This window comes from Anticarsia gemmatalis, chromosome Z, assembly GCF_050436995.1.
Source record: "Anticarsia gemmatalis isolate Benzon Research Colony breed Stoneville strain chromosome Z, ilAntGemm2 primary, whole genome shotgun sequence".
Classification (NCBI taxonomy): Eukaryota; Metazoa; Arthropoda; class Insecta; order Lepidoptera; family Erebidae; genus Anticarsia; species Anticarsia gemmatalis.
Window position 1 is genome coordinate 14,232,105 of NC_134776.1, and position 19,341 is coordinate 14,251,445.

General features: G+C 34.0%; 1 protein-coding gene across 6 annotated transcripts in view; it reads right to left on the reverse strand.

Moving 5' to 3' along the window:
• Positions 1 to 6,265: 6,265 nt before the first annotated feature.
• LOC142986751 (uncharacterized) overlaps positions 6,266 to 19,341 on the reverse strand; it is a 56,848-nt gene continuing 43,772 nt past the window's right edge. For 4 of the 6 annotated variants that reach the window (XM_076135369.1, XM_076135372.1, XM_076135370.1 and 1 more), the window contains 7 exons: positions 18,881 to 19,302; positions 18,458 to 18,715; positions 18,245 to 18,383; positions 17,970 to 18,130; positions 11,657 to 11,781; positions 11,249 to 11,464; positions 6,266 to 10,915 (listed from right to left, as the gene is read on the reverse strand). In XM_076135369.1, the coding sequence (XP_075991484.1) occupies positions 10,843 to 10,915; positions 11,249 to 11,464; positions 11,657 to 11,781; positions 17,970 to 18,130; positions 18,245 to 18,383; positions 18,458 to 18,715; positions 18,881 to 19,302 (1,394 nt within the window). In that variant the 3' untranslated portion in view covers positions 6,266 to 10,842. Of the gene's footprint in view, positions 10,916 to 11,248; positions 11,465 to 11,656; positions 11,782 to 12,403; positions 12,427 to 12,570; positions 12,622 to 17,969; positions 18,131 to 18,244; positions 18,384 to 18,457; positions 18,716 to 18,880; positions 19,303 to 19,341 lie in introns of those variants that run through there. The other 2 variants (XM_076135368.1, XR_012960422.1) reach the window with 2 other exon arrangements.

Below are 19,341 nucleotides of genomic sequence, written 5' to 3' on the forward strand. Positions count from 1 at the left end.
CAGCAGTTATAGGTGACCACCACATGCCATCTAAATCTCTTTCCACAATCAACTAGCCTCACCATGCATGCATTCGTGCCTGTGTAGAGCTCAACCATTCCGATTTTTTCATAAGTTGTAAGGGCTTTTCATTTATCCCGTAATAACATTAACGTCTATCGGTAGGATTGAAAAGAACTGTTCTAATTATTTGTGTGTTAATGTGTAATGTAAAGGTAACCAAAGACTTTGACAAAGTAATTAACAATTGACAAAAAATGGTCGCTATTTTGCGGTCATACGGTGGTCTGCACGTGGTTTTGAGTTTCACTGTACTCATTGGAACTGATGGGTAACGACAAACATGTATAACATTTGTTACTTCCTTCCTGCAAAACTCAGTACGAACAAATACTACCTATTATCAAAAATATACAAACAAAATAAATAAGAAGGCTATTTGTTCCGTTTATATATTTTTAATATTGTATGGATAAATTGTAATACGATGAAAAATACAAATATTGAAAGGTTTTATTAAATCGTTGTGATAGCGGCATAAATAGATATGAAAGACTTGGTCGTAGGAGGTGACTTAATTATGATGTTCTTCCAAATGATTAGGTGCTATTTATGATCACTCGCTTCAAATTAATTTTATTGAATGTTGGGAAATCGGCCGATTACGTAGAATATTTTTTATCATTATATAATGCTGCCCACGAATAAAATACAGACACTACACATTTAGAACGGTAATATGCTATTAGTACCTATTAACCACGTTATATTTAGAAAATCTCTTAATTTCTTCCTCTGTAATGAGATATTTACGACTCACGAATAAAAACATTGTATTATTCCTACAAATTTTCGTAATACTTAGTATAGCTATTTCAAGAATTCATAAACAACAATGTTAGTAAAATTCAAAAAGATTTTTTTTTTCGAGATTGTAAACACCTCGAAATTTTTAATTAGAGCGTAATTTGTTTTCCTTAGCATTTCGATCTTGCTTCCTTTTATTTTTGTTATTATAATTCTTATTTTTCTGTTTAATTCGTATATCATTTTTAAGATAGATTCAGTTCAGTGCTGAATTGACTCTGAGTTCAGTAGAGCGTGTATTAGACACTTAAGAAGATTAAATGAGGCCTGTCAAGAATGTCAAATCTTCAATCCGAAGTTTGGGGATGATAAATGATGCATGAATAAATCAGTCCTACTAAAAACTCCATCATTGGTGAAAAGTTTACGGTAAAAGACGATCAGCTAGTTGAAATGGTTTATTTGACGAAAATAGACTGCCTATCGACCTATCGTATAATATCATGACCATATTGTACCTAGTGTGTATAAAATGAAATACCTTAATAAAAAAAAATGTGACTGCTCCACGAAACGTTTCGTAATATTTCTGTATTCAAAACATTAAGGTTATTGTAATCCATTAAATTAATTGTTTAGTAATAATGTTCCTAAATATGCACCGAAATATTTCTGGCATTCTTAAAAAAGGTGAATGAAGCAGATCATAAGGGATACAAAAATGTAAACAATGCAAAAATAACATATAGTCACGAGTAGCATCCGTCTTAGCACACCTTCAAAAAAGTACATAAAGATGGTAGAAGCGAGCGCAGTCTAAACTCTAAGTCGGCTCCCATGGGAACAAGGCGTGACATTATGTATGTAGAGCAGTCTTAAGGATCCGCCACATACGCTGCAACAATGTAAATACTTGTGCTCAATGCATGCAATCTTAAGCCAAACATACTCACTTATAGATAGCGTTAGCTCCTTCACCAAACTTAGAAAGTCAGCTTATTTTTTATGCAAATCACACTTTTGTAAGCGAAGAAACGATTATATAGAACGATAGCCTATTTTCTACCAAAATGGTATTTAATAACCGCCTCAGTGGTTCAGAAGGTAGTTCATAAATAAGGCTAAGAAGTTACGAATTCGATTTCCGAGGTCTTTCACATTGGGTTTTTCTGTAAAAACATTTGTGTAGTAATCGTTGGTATGTTCTTCTGTGAAGTATATGTAGGAAAGTTAAATCCTCATTTCTTGGAACGAGAATTAAAACATGATGAAGAAACGAACATCATTAACTTTCAAAGGAATCGAAAAAGGTGGAATATTACGAAAGTTAAACGTTGTAATAAATAAAGTGTGTCTGTCTCACTGCATGGTCTCCTCTCGTAATGAAAGAGGGATTACGCCTGAGTCCACTATGCTAGCCATGTGCGGGTAGGGGACTTAACATTCCTCCAAGAATTATTTTAAAGATTACTCAGGACGTAAAGTTTCATCACGATGTTTTCTACCCTGAAAAGAAAATAATGAATTTTATTTCACACTTTTCTTACAAAATTCATTTTGTGTTTGCCCAGATTTTGAACTCACGATCGCTTACTTAGGAAGCAAATGTCTATAACTGTTAGATATAATTGCTGAAATCGTTTATTTAATGTATAATATTTAATAATAATGCAAATTAATTAATCTAATTATATTTTTACAGATCTGACTGTTTAGACTCCTTTGCAAGACTTCATGAAATTAAATGGTCATTATTTTACCCATTGCTCCGAGAGAATAATTTAAATTTAAAATATTAATATAACGCATTAAAATAACGAGAAATAATATACGTAACATTTAATACTCATGTACATTTCCAGTTGCTTTATTTATTTACTGATCATCGCCCTCAAGCAAAAAACTTTTCTCTTATAATATTTTAATGAGTACAGGTAACCATTATTTAAGACATATCATAGCTATCTACGCATGCAATACTCGCGATGTGTTTTATAATACTCGACAGGAAACGAAATAACTGCTTTTCTCAATAAATAAGTATTTGAATTAATCATATAAGTACAGATATATTATCATTTAAGGTACGGTGCGTATCGATATATTATATCCACACATAAAACCACGGTTTTTTTCCTATACCTAGCGGTAGACCGACCAAAGAGAACAAAAAACAGAAACTGAAAAACTGCATCACAAACTAAAAAGTAAACTTTAACAGATAGTGACTCTTGCAAGCGCATCGACTATACTATACTACACATACGCTACAATCTGTTATAACATTAGACACATAACATATTAGTTACAATCTAGGCTATTAGTTAATTATGGCTATCAAACGTGAGTGCCGTTTGCGTTCAGGAGACAATAAAGACATACATGGCCATGCTGTACCAACTTAGTTTAATGACATGCGGAGATAACCACTCATGGAATTGGCTATGTCCTTTTGACATCTGTCTGTAAACGGTTCAGAGATTAACTAGACTGCCCAGTTAGTAGATCACTTAAGTTAAGATGTATTGAGTCATGCTATGTCTAAGTGCAAGCACATCCTATATGAATAGATTAGATGACCTTTGCCTTTATGTGAATAACGATAAGTAATTACTTATAGATAGAACAATTATCTGTACAGACAATATTCACGTTCGCGGTATGATAATCGCGTGAGTAAGTATCACGTATTACTGACACGACACCAAGAACAATTCTTGTGTTGAGAAGTCACAAGACGAAGACATCAAGTACAATACACCGAATACGTCCATTTTTGGATTGCACGATTTATATTTTGATTTTGTTTTGTATGGTATTAAACCTACCACCTTCTAGCACCGGCAGATGTGTGCTGACCAACGTAAGCACCGCCACGGGCGTTGTCAAAGTATTCCACGTAGCCACATAAAACTTAAAATAGCGGTGTCTGTAAGTATGACTTGATAATAAATACGGCAGGTAGTTAAGGATATGATTTTATGATATTTAAGAGCGGAGAGCGGACGGCAGGGCGCGACGTCGGCGGCGGGGTGCGTCGCTACCTCCACAACGTAACGGAAACAGGAGGTAAAACCGTCAGAAACCGGCGGGAAGTCGCTAGTACATCCGGTGCGACGTTCCATAGAGCCCTCTCTATATTATTTTGCTTCATTGTTGTTGTTGATTTACATAAATGATTTACGAGCACCCCGCTTTCTTAGGTGAAGTGAGGGCGAAAAACATTTTAATTGACGAGGAATAAACTTGCTCGCTAATACACCTGTTTATTTTTATTTATACACGCTTTAAGCAGTTCCGCTTCGTACCGGTCATGCAATCTAAAGAAAAGTAACAATCTCTCAGCTGTACAGGTTTTTTGTGTTTGTTCATTACTTGGAATACTCTCGAATAGTATAACTCTACCTGTTGTTTCGCAACACAAATTCTTAAGAGCGCTTACTTGATGTCTATATTTGATTAGGTACAATTAAGTTCTCGTATTTCCTGCTTACTAACTAACAAACCTACAAAAAATAAACTACTACTTATATATTTCCATGTGAGATTGGAACCCACTATTACCTTATCACTGATTCACGGACGTTGTCAGGTAGCTTCAGTCGGTGTGGGTCATTCACATCACGCTGAAAAATTCACACTATCTCATTGATAAATTATTTTTGCCGCCTCATTGTAGCCCCAAGAGTCTTCGCCTCCTATGTTACAGGACTTACGGAGATCTATATTTAGATAATAGAAGGTCTATATCCTTTTGTTACTTAAGCAATAAGCAAATATAAAAAAATAAATTAAATCTTAACTTAATAAACTAGCTAACTAGTTAGTTTAATTATAAACTGACACAAATCCGACTGTAAGTAAACGTTCCATCAATAAGGTTTTACCAGAAGTCTAGATCTCGATGCGTGTTGAATTTATTTCGAACTTAGTAAATACTTCTGAACAAACCACCCTCGAGGTATCGTATATAGTGTCCGTGTGCCCGTTACGCTCACTACTCCTCGCTAGGGCACGATTAACCAGAGCATTGACGTCACCTAGTCCGGCCAGCGCTGGCCACTGGACCACACAAGCATTGGGGACCTATTATCGAAATGAATTTTACTCTTTAATCTGCGTTAAGTGTACACATAGGTACTACATATCTGAAATGTATGTACATTTTCTTCGACTAAGATCGTATCTAGTACCTAAGAGGATAAGAAGGTGTTCAGTATATTATATCCATTCCGGTAATAACATGGAAATTAATTATTAAGGAGGTAAGTATTTATATTACTGAGGATGGAAGAGTCAAATACCACGTAGGTATGTCGACTACGCGCTATGAAATCTGAACTCGGAATATCTTCTGGCTTAGAGGATTTCTAAACATCTTAATTTCAATGTAAGGTACTGAAAATAGAAATTCACAAATGTTGTATCTAGAGGTACAACTATTGGTAAAAAGTACGTAGTAGAAAAGTAAAGACACTCTTTTTAGAGTAGAAAGTAGGTAAACTCGTACTCTGTTTTAGGTACTTTTGTATTAAGGTTAAAAAATAGTATATCTGAATAATATTACGATATAATATGCCTTCGCTATATTTTTGTCATAATAATCTGCCACTGCGATTACAAAGGCAGAACAGAATTTCACGTCCCTAATTTACAACTAACGCCATCTACAAAATCATTTCGGAACTGAAAATTATTGTCTGGAAAATAGCTACTTTCTCAACGTTATTTTTATAGGTTTTCTACATAGAATGAGTTCATTATGTTTTTTTCTAAAGTTGTTAACGCTTTGGAAGACAAAGCTGCGTTCGTTTTCAGCCTTAATTACAACTTAAGTAAATTACCGTATGCTGTTAAGCCTTATTTGTCAGTCTTTTGTCCCATAAAATGATGTCATGTTAGTAAAAACGTCCATATTATTGTAATATTCTATAAGGAGTATTAGATACCTACAGACTGGGCAGTACGTATAGCCCAGGATGTTGGGAGGTTCATTTGATCGGTAATGCCCTTAATTATGTTCTTCAATCGTCTCAATCACAATCCTTACTTCTTATTAAGCATCTCCGTGAATTCGTTCAATGCAGCCGTTATTTATAATACTGCCCAATGCTAGCTGCTTATCAATTAGCGAAACATAGTATCCATGAAATAAGCGTTACAGTATTTAATTATACTGGCAGTTATTTCTTTGAATCTGGTAAGAAATATATTTTATTGATTAGATAATAATAAGTTATAATAGGTTTATAGTGTGTTTATGAATAAGAGGGTTACTTTTTAAGCAGTTCTCAGTGGCAAATATTGATGAACTAATCATCTATCCATTGTAAATGAGAATATTCATAAAGTTAGTAACAAATATTTCAATCGGGCACGGCGTGTATTACCATAGTACCTGCAGTCAAATAATGATTTAACCTGTGGGAAGTATGTGAAATAAAATACAAACTTTAGAGACGAAGTTGTTTTTATTTTGTATGTACTCATTAACTTATTTTAAATTATCACAATGATAAAATATAAACCGAAGTTAGGAGACTTAAACTTATGGAAGATAAATATTAAGCTACCTAAATTTTAATAGTGTGTTAGACACTACTAACTTGTACACTGAAACAAAACATCGCTTGAGATTTATATAAATGCAACATTATAATAGTATCTACACAGATTAATTTACACGTTCTGACAAAATATAAAAACAAAACCTAGTTCACAAAAAATACGATAGTCCAATAATAATAAGGTACTTTTCAGATTTGACCGGAGTCATTGAAATAACTAATTTGCCTAAATTGATATGCATTTTCTACAATAAAGTCTGCACTCAAAAATACTAAGTCGGTACGTTATTTCATCAAAAAGTCGTATAAGATATTATGAACTCGAAATATGGTAGCGACTCAAAAACCAATTGCTAATTAACGAATAATGAGATCTTCTTGTGACAGTGCAGCAAACGTACAATCAACCATATTTATCTATCAAACAAATACTTTCGTAAAACGTCACGTTTACATCGATTCATTTTTAACTGCACTGTAAAGGTTTGCACTCACCAAAGGGAAGCAGGACAAAAACATTGTAAGCACACATTATGTGGAATTATTTAAAAGATCTTAACAAGTACATTTCGTATGTTTGAATGAATACTTCAACGGTCCATGGCGTGCCGTCCCGTTGGTAAGCACCAGCCTTAATACTACACACTAACACCTATTATTTAAAAATTCAAAATAACAATTGTAATCTACATAATACTTAAACTTAACACAAGTCGCTGTATCTACTCAACTACAGCCACAAGACATTTGTATCATCACTATTTGAAAACTCGAAGTATTCGAGTAAGATTTGAAATAATCCAATCATTTACACCTTAAGTCTGTGCATGTGTGTATGAATTATAGAAAATTTAGTAAGCAACATGATTTAGATAAATTATAATTATGTAGGCAAGTTTTTACCTTTTATGTTCATATATTCAATCAAATTTTCAGGTAGTCTGTTCATTGTAAAAACGTACTTGTGGCTACCTAGGGATGAAATGCAAACAGGACACGATTGTCATAAATACTCTAACTCAACATCATAATATTAAGTTTCGACACTTAAAAACAATTCCAAAAATCTAACATTAATTACATTACTACTTATTCATTATTTTTAATCTATATGACGGTACTATGACAATATCGTTACATTTATTTACAAGTAATCAAACATTTTACAGTAGGATTGCGAACATTAACATTACACTCGAAAATATTCGAAACAAATACATTTTTTTTACATTTTCGTTTTGAACCTTTGGAACAAGCAGACAAGTTAAATAATAATTAAAAATGAGGCATTACATAAAAAAAAACAATACACATTTTACGATTCACCTAAAAAAGTAGATTCTGAACAGACATTAAAGCATTAGATCACCTACACAACTTACACAAAAAACTCAACGTTCAACTATAAATACTAGGTACTTGTCGAACAGCAAAACTAAGAAATTACCTAATATAATTATGTAATAATACAAAATTTTGAACTAGACCGTAAAAAACTGCCTATCACACAACTAAGAACGTTTATACAGTAGAAGATAGGAGGGAGGGGGGGTGTTTAACATAAAGCACACATGGCTGTGCATCGGAGATCAAATAAGCCCTACAAATGGCAACATCTTACACTATTATATTACTGGAAAGACCGGAAAACGGGCGTTATACACTTATGACATTGACATCAATCTAATTATAGTAAATTCTGCGTCAGAAACATGCGACATGGAAATTGGAAACGTTATATCTCTAGTTCAATAATTCGAGGCTAATATTTGCTAGTTTATACAACCAACTGAACGCCTTCACGTAATTTACTAGACGCGATCGTTGATTCTACTGACTCTGGCTATATTTCAGCATTTAAGTTATTGATAATATTTGCAAAGATATTTTAAACCGCTTTTTTGTTCTTTATTAATTATATCCAATACATGTACCTTAGCGATAATATCGAATCCAAACATTGAATATAATATGTTTATACCATGAATCCATATTCCGACACAAGGTATATTTAGCTGCGAGTAACTGTGTTGTACAGTGAGGCAAATTAATCCGAGACAATTAAATTCATTCGTGCTTTTCAGAATGTTTGCTCAGTCGGATAAAGTCATAATATGGAACTTAAAAATCAAACTGGTGTAACAGCATCCGATTTCTCAGAATAATTACATTCATTTAAGAAGAGCACTTAAAAATAAATAAAAATTGTCCAATTAACAATATAAGAATAAGAAAAGCTCGGAAAATCACTTATTATTTTTGGCTTTATAACTTACAAGTATCGAGCCACTTGTATATTCATTTAATTATGCTCTCTAAACTATGGTCGAAAGTAGATCTTACCGATATTAATTACCTACGAATTGTTATATTTATTAATATTTACCACGCTATAATGATAACATATTATGTATGGTGACAATATATCTTGACTACCGGCTATGCTAGAATTTATGATAGATCTAATTGCTGGAAATAAATAGTAAGAGATTATAAGCCACTTATTCAAAGACTTTATTATACTGAATAGGACAAATAATTTAGACCTTCAATAATGTAGAACTAAACAGACTTAAAGCCTGCCTGGAATAATGGACATGGAGGTACTCTCTATTTTAACCAGTCAAACATTTAATAGCACTCACACGTAACTTAGCCAAAAATACCTGTTTGGTAAATTACAATTTTATGAATGAATACCTACATACATAATTTATTTCCCAAAATGGTGGTGCTGAATAGAAACTTATATAGCCGGTAACACAAAAACAAAACAGGACGTTACTTTTCTAAAATTTGAACTATATAAAAATAATTCATTATAAAAGAAGACAAGGAATGTATTTCAATCATATCACGATTTAAAAAAGATATAGAACTAAACGGTATGATGACACAGCAACACAAATAGTTCCTATTTTCGAATCAAAAATTTGCGAAGCATCTAAGTAAATAGAACTAAATATCTCAAAAAAGCGTTACTGAACTACGTCAATGAAACAGGTAATGATGTTTGTTTGCTGTGAACACGTTGCAAGGAGCCGGTAGATACTTCAAATTGTCGCTGATTATTAATGAATACGATAATTTATCATAAATTTACTTTCTAAGGGATTTTAAAATGTATTTACATAAGACATAGGTTATCACCTACACCTAGATATCAAACGGTTGAATTCTGCGCCATTATATTATAGATAGTAGTTTATTCGATTAATACATGACTACATGAACCTTAAATACAAGTACAATATTTTACGGTGTGGTCGAATGCCAAGTTGTCAAACGGTTTTTTTTTCTACACTAGTTTAATCATCCAGTAAGATAACTATGCTTACTTTGGCATTGACTATGTGTTAACTAACAGTACAATTATGACGAATAACCTATGCCATCGTGAGAATACGCAGCAACACCCATTTTCGGTACCTACAGTCTTCAATAATCACAGTCCATACCGATCTTGCGTCGCTTTAGGCCACGTTTCGTTTATCATGAGAAAATCCGATTCCTTCACTATCCTAACCCATTCCGCGCTTCATTTAGTGTAATTTGTCTTACAAATTACGTGGCCTTTGTAAACACAAAGATTTACGTTTATTTAATCTTATACGAACCTAATCATGTTATTTCGGCTTGTGCAAATGATACTTATTTGTTCTAAATATGTATTGAATTTAATGAAAATTTCACTTGATTAAAAACAATATTAAAAATGAATATATGATAATGTTTAAATTTCATGATTTAGACGTTTACTTTATTTTCCCAAAATGATTAGGTGGAGTTGATACTCTGTAATTAACCTAGAAGTACCATAATCATTTGATTTTTTCCGGTTAATGCAAATTATACTTAATCCTTCTTTAACATCGTATTGTTTATTTTAAAATAATTTGACTAATTTGAATCGACAATAAAAAATTAAGATCTTACGAATCAAGTAAATTTCGTGAATTTCGGCTTATGAAAATGATACTTATTCACTTATAAACGACTAGTTTATGACCTATATTTCTTTGCAATCAATTTCGAAGTACAATGCCCTAAATACAAACAATTTTCAACTCTGCCCTTCTTTTGGTCTGTCAGAAAATCTTTAATACAAAGCCAATGTTATACTGTCACGGCTGCATTAATTCCACTCTTAAACACGACAATGATCCGAACATATCCTATACGTCCGCTATTTACAAATTTCAGTCCATATCAATTCATTAAATATATACAAAAATCGGTTTACATTATCGACCAGTAGATAGAGAGCGAATTAATATATTATATAGGATAATATTAACTATAACAACATCAAAAACTGGTGGTTATGTCTGTCACACATTTTCGACACTACCTTAAATTGTGACAAAAACAGTTACACTTTCCTAAAACTTCTATTCCATATTATAGTCCATAGGCATGCTTAGAAGCATACAATTTATTCGGGTGGCTGCAAACGAGCCAGCAAATGCTAATGGAGCGTCTTCGAACGTTTCGATCTCTTAAGCGCCTTCGACGTTCGCACCCACGGAAGCATAAAGTCCCTGGAAGATTATACAACAATATTTTAAATACAATTCAGGTATAAATTACAAATATTTATTTAAAATGTCTCAATAAATTGTGGTCTACTAACGGTCAGTTTTTTCATACATATCTAATGTAATCGCTAAAGAGTCAATGGCTTTAGTTTGTCTTACTTGACAATTAAGTAGTAATCTGATTCTTCATAAAACAATCAGTAAACTCGTGAACTAACACTGACATTTTTACTTTACCCTATACCATACTTTAGCTCTTACTTTTGATGAAGAAACTGGCCGTAACTGATTCTTTCTGGCGAAGACATTTTCTGAATGAAGTATAATAATACTTACGCGGGCGGTAACTCAGGCAGATCTTCGCCGAAAGCCATGACGGGGAGCGTATCAGTGATCTCAATGATGCGCACGTCTCGCTGCGGCTGCGGCCAGATGGTGAACACGGAGGGCTGCTGGTAGGCGGGCGACGTGAAGCCGCTGCACCACGGGTCCCGCTGCCGCTGCCGAAGACGCTCCACGTGCCTCTGCTCCCTTATCCGCCTCATATGCCATCTAAAATTGATATGTAACGCTTAGAGAAGTAACACATATTTATTTGGTAAATGGTGTCTTAAACACATGACTTCAACTGTTAAGCGTAATAAAAACGCCATTAATTGTAAGAAGTACAGTAGTACCTTCACAGAGGACTATCAATAGGGCTCAGTTTTAAAAAGTATCAAAAATAAGGAATATTATATCTACCTCAATTGCCTTCGTTCTTCGGCCTCCAATTTTTGATGTCGTTTTTCAAAAACCTTATCATCTAAATTTTCCGTACCCTCTAATGTATAACAACTAGTATAGGGCTTTTCCCTCCAGCGCGGAACCTAGAAACATTTCAAACGTGTCAATACGCGGCTGGGTATCCTTTAAAATGACATCGACAACAAGAAATAAAAATCGTGTCAATTGACTTTACCATAAAACATACAACTGAAATTAACAAAACGAAAGAGTCTCTATTTACTTAAAAATTCTACATAAACATTCAACAACAATACAACGTAATTATAATAATTTAAAACAGAAACGCGAAAACTACACATTGATTACACTTTTTAGGGATTTCCTTTGAATTTATATTCGACTCCGGATAACCGCGATATAATTACTGAATTGCTTAATGTTCCCATCCTTGTCTTGCTATACTCAACGAGTATATAGATGAAATCCCTAAAAGATGTTAGTAGTTTGTTTCGTAAGAACGTAGTAATCAGAATTGATTGAAAATAATTTTATACCTTCGCTTTGCTAGATTATTATCTAATATTATAGCAATGCGACCGTGCATTAACTACTTTGATTTAATGAACTCCCACCACAGACCTATGTTACAAACTTCCTATTAGTTACCATATTAATGCATGACTGCCTCAACCCCTGTATAGTATTAGATAATAATCAAAATAAACAATGTTTATGACATTTTACCTTCATAATTGCTTTTACCTCTATATGAATTTTGAAATTTCCTACAAGGAAATTAAAAATAGTGTTAATTTTTTATTTTAGCTGGTTCTAATATTGCGGGTTTCTTAATCGTGTATCACAAGAACCTACAATATTAGAAGTGAATTCAAAAAATTTGTTTAATTTCCATTGCGTCAAAATTTTACCTTAGATAAGGCCCGCGAGGTTCTGATTTTTTAGAGGGTATTGGCAATATCCTATAACGAAATCAAAAAGATGTATTAATTTTATTGCACGACATATTAACGTTTTATATTATTTCTGGAATAATCTTATTATTTAATGACATAAGAACCTTCAATATCACAAAAAGGCATTGTAATTTCAACTTCTTCTGATACTGAAGGGCTAATAATGCTCTGACATAGAAATGTCATGAGAGCCTACCACATAACGTTATTTACGATCTCTTCTAGTTTTAGAAACGAAAGGTGTCAATCGTCTTGACTGATCAAAATAATTACTACCCTATAGTTTTAAATGTGACTATACAAGAGCGGCCCGAAACATGACAAATCTATGCCCGAGCGGTCCATATAAGTTTTTCAGTGATTAAATCGATTGAGTAGTATAAAGACGCCTTAATGCGCCCGGTAAACGTTAATACCTACTGTACTTTATTTGAAACAATCATTAATTATTTGACTTAACTGATATTTAAAGTATTATAATTGTTTGAAAAAATATTTAAACGTTTACCAGCCGATTGAAAGCCAGTGATTTATTTTTTCGAGAAAAGCTGGGTCCAATCTGCCGACAGAGCGTCATAATGACCTGAGGTTATTTTGAAGGATTATGCATAGGATTTGAACTGGAACCCCGAAGTATAACTAATTTATTATATCCGCCTCATAACATTGCTTGCCGTTTAAGGTCGGGAACGACTCCCCGAATTAACATTTTTTTCGCGATCGTAATCGGAACGTGCGCCATTCACCAAGACATTCACAGAAAAATCTGACCTTGAAAACTCTCCTTGTACTAACCAGTATTTAAATAAATACTTTTCTTCATTCCGCACGGATTCCTATAATCGCGCGTTACAAACTTATGCCATTTACTGTGTATAAAGCGACACGCTAAAAGTGGCAGTGCTCGCAACTACGGCCCGCGGCGGATCCTGAAGCTGGTAGCACGCAGCGGTCATCGCCGCGTCGTACACTGCGGGCATTGTCTTCAATTTCGTTCTCCTCGACCAAAATTCGATCATATCGTGGTCCATTGCGGCGACGTTGTGCCAATTCCAAACAAGGCTGGCAGAAGGCTCCGCCGCGGGCTTCGCTTTATAGAGAATTGCCGCTGCGAGCACCGGCGCGTGAAATGCATGATGCCTTTCGCAGGCAGGCCGCAAATATCTTTCCATTTCGAGCAAACGCACGTAAAACCGCTTCTCCGCAACGTAATCAAACGCTTTGTTTTAAGTTAGTGCGGGCCACGACGCCCAACCGTCCCTAAACGAAATATTACTCTGCTTGTCTTTTACGCAGTTACAGATTAACGACTTCCGAAATAAGAAGCCGAATGAGACTACTGAAAGGGCGGCCAAACACAAAATCTGACCGTTATAACCAAACCTAACAATAGTTCCAATCATCATATAAATTGACCGGTGGATCAATAAAATGGAAATGCATTTTGTGAAGTGATATCTTCACCGCAGCCTAGTTCTGATTCCTATGTATGTTACAGCTATCCAAGCCCACACATATGTAAAGATATTCTTATAAAATTGTCTGTAATTTGATGACACCACTATTTCCGAATAAACATTATTTTTTTGGGGTTATTTTCTAATATTTATATATATTGCCTATTTATATTTACCTGTAACTGGACTTCCACATATGTGTAGTCTTGGTTTGTGAAGTGATGTAATCAAATGTTTTATTTACAGCTTGTAATAGTTAAATGTCGCCAGCTGATACATTTTACGAAAATTAAAAATATATTTTGAATTGTATAAATAAATTACAAGCTGTATCAATATTGGTTAGCAATAATTGCCAAAAAACGAATAGAAAACAACAGAGAGTAAAAGTTTTTGGGTGTTGCAAAAACATTTTAAACAATAATAACTAGAGTATATGAATTCGTTTTACAATCTTACGGCTCCCATTTTATGTGACATAATTATGCCATGCTAAAAGAATCTACATTAAGTAGCTAATTTGAACGTCCATTCAAGTTTATAACTTGAATAAATCACCCTAATGTTAGTTACACACACAACCTATCGAAAATTAATTGGCAGTAACAATCACATACATGTATCCGACTGGCGACACCTAACCCGAAGATGTTTTAAATACGTGTTTTACAAGCAGTTTCTTAAATTGTGACTTTTCTGAACCACAAACCTACTGATAATGCTATTACAACAAAATAAAATGAACTCTTAAAACAAAACATTATAAAAATTCTGTAAAATTGTATAAAATTACAAATTATGATAAGTCAATTGACGAGGATTATATATCATTTAAGGCCAATTAGAAAACAGGTAATGTTCTCTAGAGCGGCTAATATCCCATTAGCTCACTATAGAGACAAATAATACAGTAAAATTAAAAACGCAAAGCTTAAATAATTAATCATATAGCAGATTGGCTGCTACAAAAATAAAATATAATACACAATTTTGAATATGTTCAAATTAAAACCGCGGTATACTACTTTATAATGTGAAAAAATAAAAAAACACTGGTCAAGATTGTAATAACATTCCGCTACCCTTTAGAAGATATTATGTAGTACATGCAATTAATTATTTATTTACATGCAATCGCAAGATTTCTCCTAAATCAGTCATATTATCCTCAATTTAGAATACAACATAGACCACCCAACCTCCAATATGATAAGATGTTTCAAGGATACTATTATAACATATTATTATATTAATTAAACTTTCTATTATTCTGTATGTATCCAATTTTATATGAAGCCCATTGGTCCAATAAATAGGCTTATTTTTTGTATTTTATAATCCACATTTGCGCTTTGGTAGTGCTAAATAACTATGAATACCCAAATTTGAACACATTGTAGGTTTACTGTTTCCCAAAGCCAATCCCTGCATTCTTGTGACGCAGGACCTGTTCCGATTATGTGCATCCATCGAACAAGCGATCTCCGAATAGTCGTAGCGAGGTAATGAACACCCTAATTACAAACCCACCCAATGCAAGTGTCTAATACTAGCGATATCCATACATTATATTATTGTATTTTGCCATTTATCTTAAACAGCAAGTACGTCCGCATTATTACGTAAAAATAACTATAAAATTATATGTAAAACAATTTTGTCCAGTGTTACAATTAACTTTAATTTGATTTAATCTATTTTTGTAGTGTTAAAGTAAGTAAATACTACATACTTTAGTTTCAGCTATATCTGTGAATTATAAATACATAAATTACATCTGAGTTTCAAAGAGGCTTGGGTAACTAAAATAGACAGGTATATTGCATTTGTTTTGTAAAAGATCCACCAGAATACATAGAACAATATAAATTGAGCAGCTAAACAGTATCGGTGCTGAGATATTAACAATAACGCCCTCAAGTAGTGACTTTACTCAATTTTTTTAAGAAATTATTAGTACTGTAGCACCCAAATCAGAATAAGAATCCAATGACAACTAATGATGATGTTTCCCATAAGCATATTCAATATTGACCTAATCAGCTTAAATAAATTGCATACAAATTTCAATCATAGCCGAAGGTTCAGGTGTTTTCCTGACTTGGCTCAGCCACAAATAAAGTGTTATAAAACCCTAAACATCTCAGTACTGATCTAATTTAGCTAGCTTATTTATTGATGTTGCTGCTGGGTACAAGGCCAGCAGGCCAAGGCGAGTGAAAGCAAGCGAGTGATTTACGCTCGCCTTTGCCGTTGTGCAGGCCAGCCAACAAACGCTCCCCTTCGTTCATTCATTCAGTTTACAATCTATGTGAGCAAAGGTACTCCTTAGTGGAACAAATTGTTCACATGCTATCGTAAACTCCCATTTGCATTCATTCACTCAGTCTGTCTTTATAGTACCTACATAATATAATTATAATTGAAATTAAAAAGCAGTAAAATCATGTCATATAATTATTACTATCTTATCACAGGTTAAAAGTTCAAATCCTAAAGTACATACAAATTGCATGCTAAAGTTGTTTCTGTAATTGCCTTTTTTGTCAGTATGAAGCCCTGCCCAGCAATAGTAGATGTACAATTATTATGTGTTTCTGTCTATTCTAGTGGTATCCATTATAAAACAAGATACAAATAAATCTGGCCACTTAGAAACAGATAATACATTTTTTTTTACCCAAGTCCCTATATTTATGAGATATATGTATTTGATATGAACATTCACTGAGGTATCATGTACTGTTAGAAAAAAATAGACTGTCAACTTATTGTCATTCATCGGCTGTCAGGATCGTTTTTTCTATCCCGCAGTGGTAAAATATACAAGGGAAGTCTTTACAAAGGAATAAATAGCAATAATAAGTTGTGATTAGACTTTAGTGATTGAATAACGTCTCACAAATTAAATCGATCAGAAATATCGTAAGATTGCTAAAAAAAGCTCAATTTGACGAAAAATATTACAAAATTACTATTGTCTATTATACAGGTTCAATGCCTTTTATTAAATTTATGTTTAAAGGCACTCAATAAAAATGTTTTAAAAAGCATGATTGAAATATATATTGTTTTAGCCTCAGTACATAATATCTCAGCGTAAGCTATTTAAAGACATTTTAATGATACTTATGTCCATATTAATAAGCCGCTTTCAATAATAAAATTAATATGACTACTGAATGAAAATACTAAGCAAAGCATCAGCATTGAAACTGTGCTATGTAAAGCATAAGGCAATGATAGCACAAGTAAAAATAATCCTTAAGCTCTATATTTAGAGATAGCACGTCCAGCATTTGTCAGCTCGGCAGCGCTTGTGCATTCTTTATAGCCAAGCAAATTAATAAAAGTACTATTAATTTACATTGATATAACATTTACATTTTGAATTGTATTGTACACAAAGTTTCTTATATAGTCTCAACACTAAGTTTTATATGTTTTTCAGTGTTGTTTATATTGCGGCATATTAATACGGACTGTTAGTATGTGTATGCAAGCCACTATTGACTCAATAGCTTGCAAACATTCGCCTATACACCGTTAGTTCATCTCAGAGACTAATTTGACAAAAGGAAAATTTAAAATATTTATGTTACCAGTACTTTTTATTTTGTGGTACTGTCATTATATTGGTTATGTCTGTTCTCGCTGTATAATACTCATCTTAACTTTACCACTTAGTTTTTTTCTTGTCAAAGAAATAAGTAAGTTTTAATGAATTACAATGCTTTAAAGCAATTGATGCTTGAGACTTATAATAACCATTAAAGCTTGGTCCCACAGGAAATGCCATTTTAGTCTCTAAGACAATAAAACAGGGTATAGTTAAACAAATATAAATCAAGTTAAATATTTGCAGTTTTTTCAATTGCTATTTAACTACATGTATACCTCTACTGATGGTTTGTCTGAAGGCTGGTCAATGTCATCCTTTGTTACTGAGGGGGAAAGCCCTAGGTACCAAGAAATGTCGGAATCACCCATCGCCGTATGATAAGGTATGTGTGATACCATTCCTGGTACTGGCGATTTTTTACCGCGACATGCGGCTGCTAAAACAAACAAAAATAAAATGCTAAATGTCCCAACATTTGGCCGAAAATTTCGCTTAACCTGTTTTTTTTTTTGCAACCATCAACAATATTATAACTGATCTGGATATCCACCTTTTCCTTTACTTTGTCTTCCTTTCGAAGCCGACCCTTTTGCTGCACTTTGTTTTGCTCCTTTTATGAGGCCTGTAGTAGAAAGCGCACGCTTTCTGCCTCGTTTACTTTCCGAACCACGATTTCCTGAAGGTTCCCCCTGTAACACGTCACAAAAAGAATAAAGGTATCCGGATTTATTAGACAGTAAATACTAATGTAATGATTAATTACCATTAGGAAATCTGGTGCCATCAAGCTAGTGGTCCGACCCCCTCGTTTTCTAGTTGGTTCAGGTGCTGGCCTCGCCAGACCCCTCGCTCTACTGTCCCCTACAACCTCACCTTGGCTCTCGAACTCATTGAAATCCTGCTCCGATGATTGTGCACAGATTTCTATCGTTTTAATGTCCATGGTCTCGAGAGCTTGCGCTGCATTTCCGGCCATGGTTGTGTCAGGGGTGGTATCGAGGTAACTGGACAATTCGTCGTTCTGTGCGATTGGAAAAGATAAATTTAGCGAGCTATTAGAGTCTCCGCATTTTTCATCAAATACAGATTTCCAATCTACGTCTGGTTCATTTTTAACTAGATCCAAATCTTGGACATGCACTACATCATGTTTGTATGACATCATTCCTGAAGCAGGATTATTTACCTCTTGGCTGTCATGGGTGATGGTGCTCGACAGGTTATACCTGCTGCCTAGGTTGATCGGGGTGGTCACACTAGTACTGGTCTCCGTCGCCGGCGCGTCGTAAATGCGCCGTAAACTAGTGGTTGTACTGTTTCCCATGAGATCAGTACAAACCTTCAGTCGACCGTGGTTTGTCTTTTGTAACATAAGCTTCGGTATCGGCGACTGCTCTCGCATGTCTGCTTCACCGAGTTGATAAGGGTCTTCTCCAGTCGGTGTAGTATCGATCAACTGCAGTCGATCCGACAACGACCCTGTGTAGTGCGTGGGTCTTTTTGAAAATGCCGATGTTTTCGATTTTCCGTAAGTGTTAAGCATTCCTTTCTTTTTGTTCACGTTGAAAGTACGATCGAAAGATGAATCATCGTCGTACATTGAGGTTGCTGTAAATCAATTGCACATCCAAATTATTATGCAGAAAC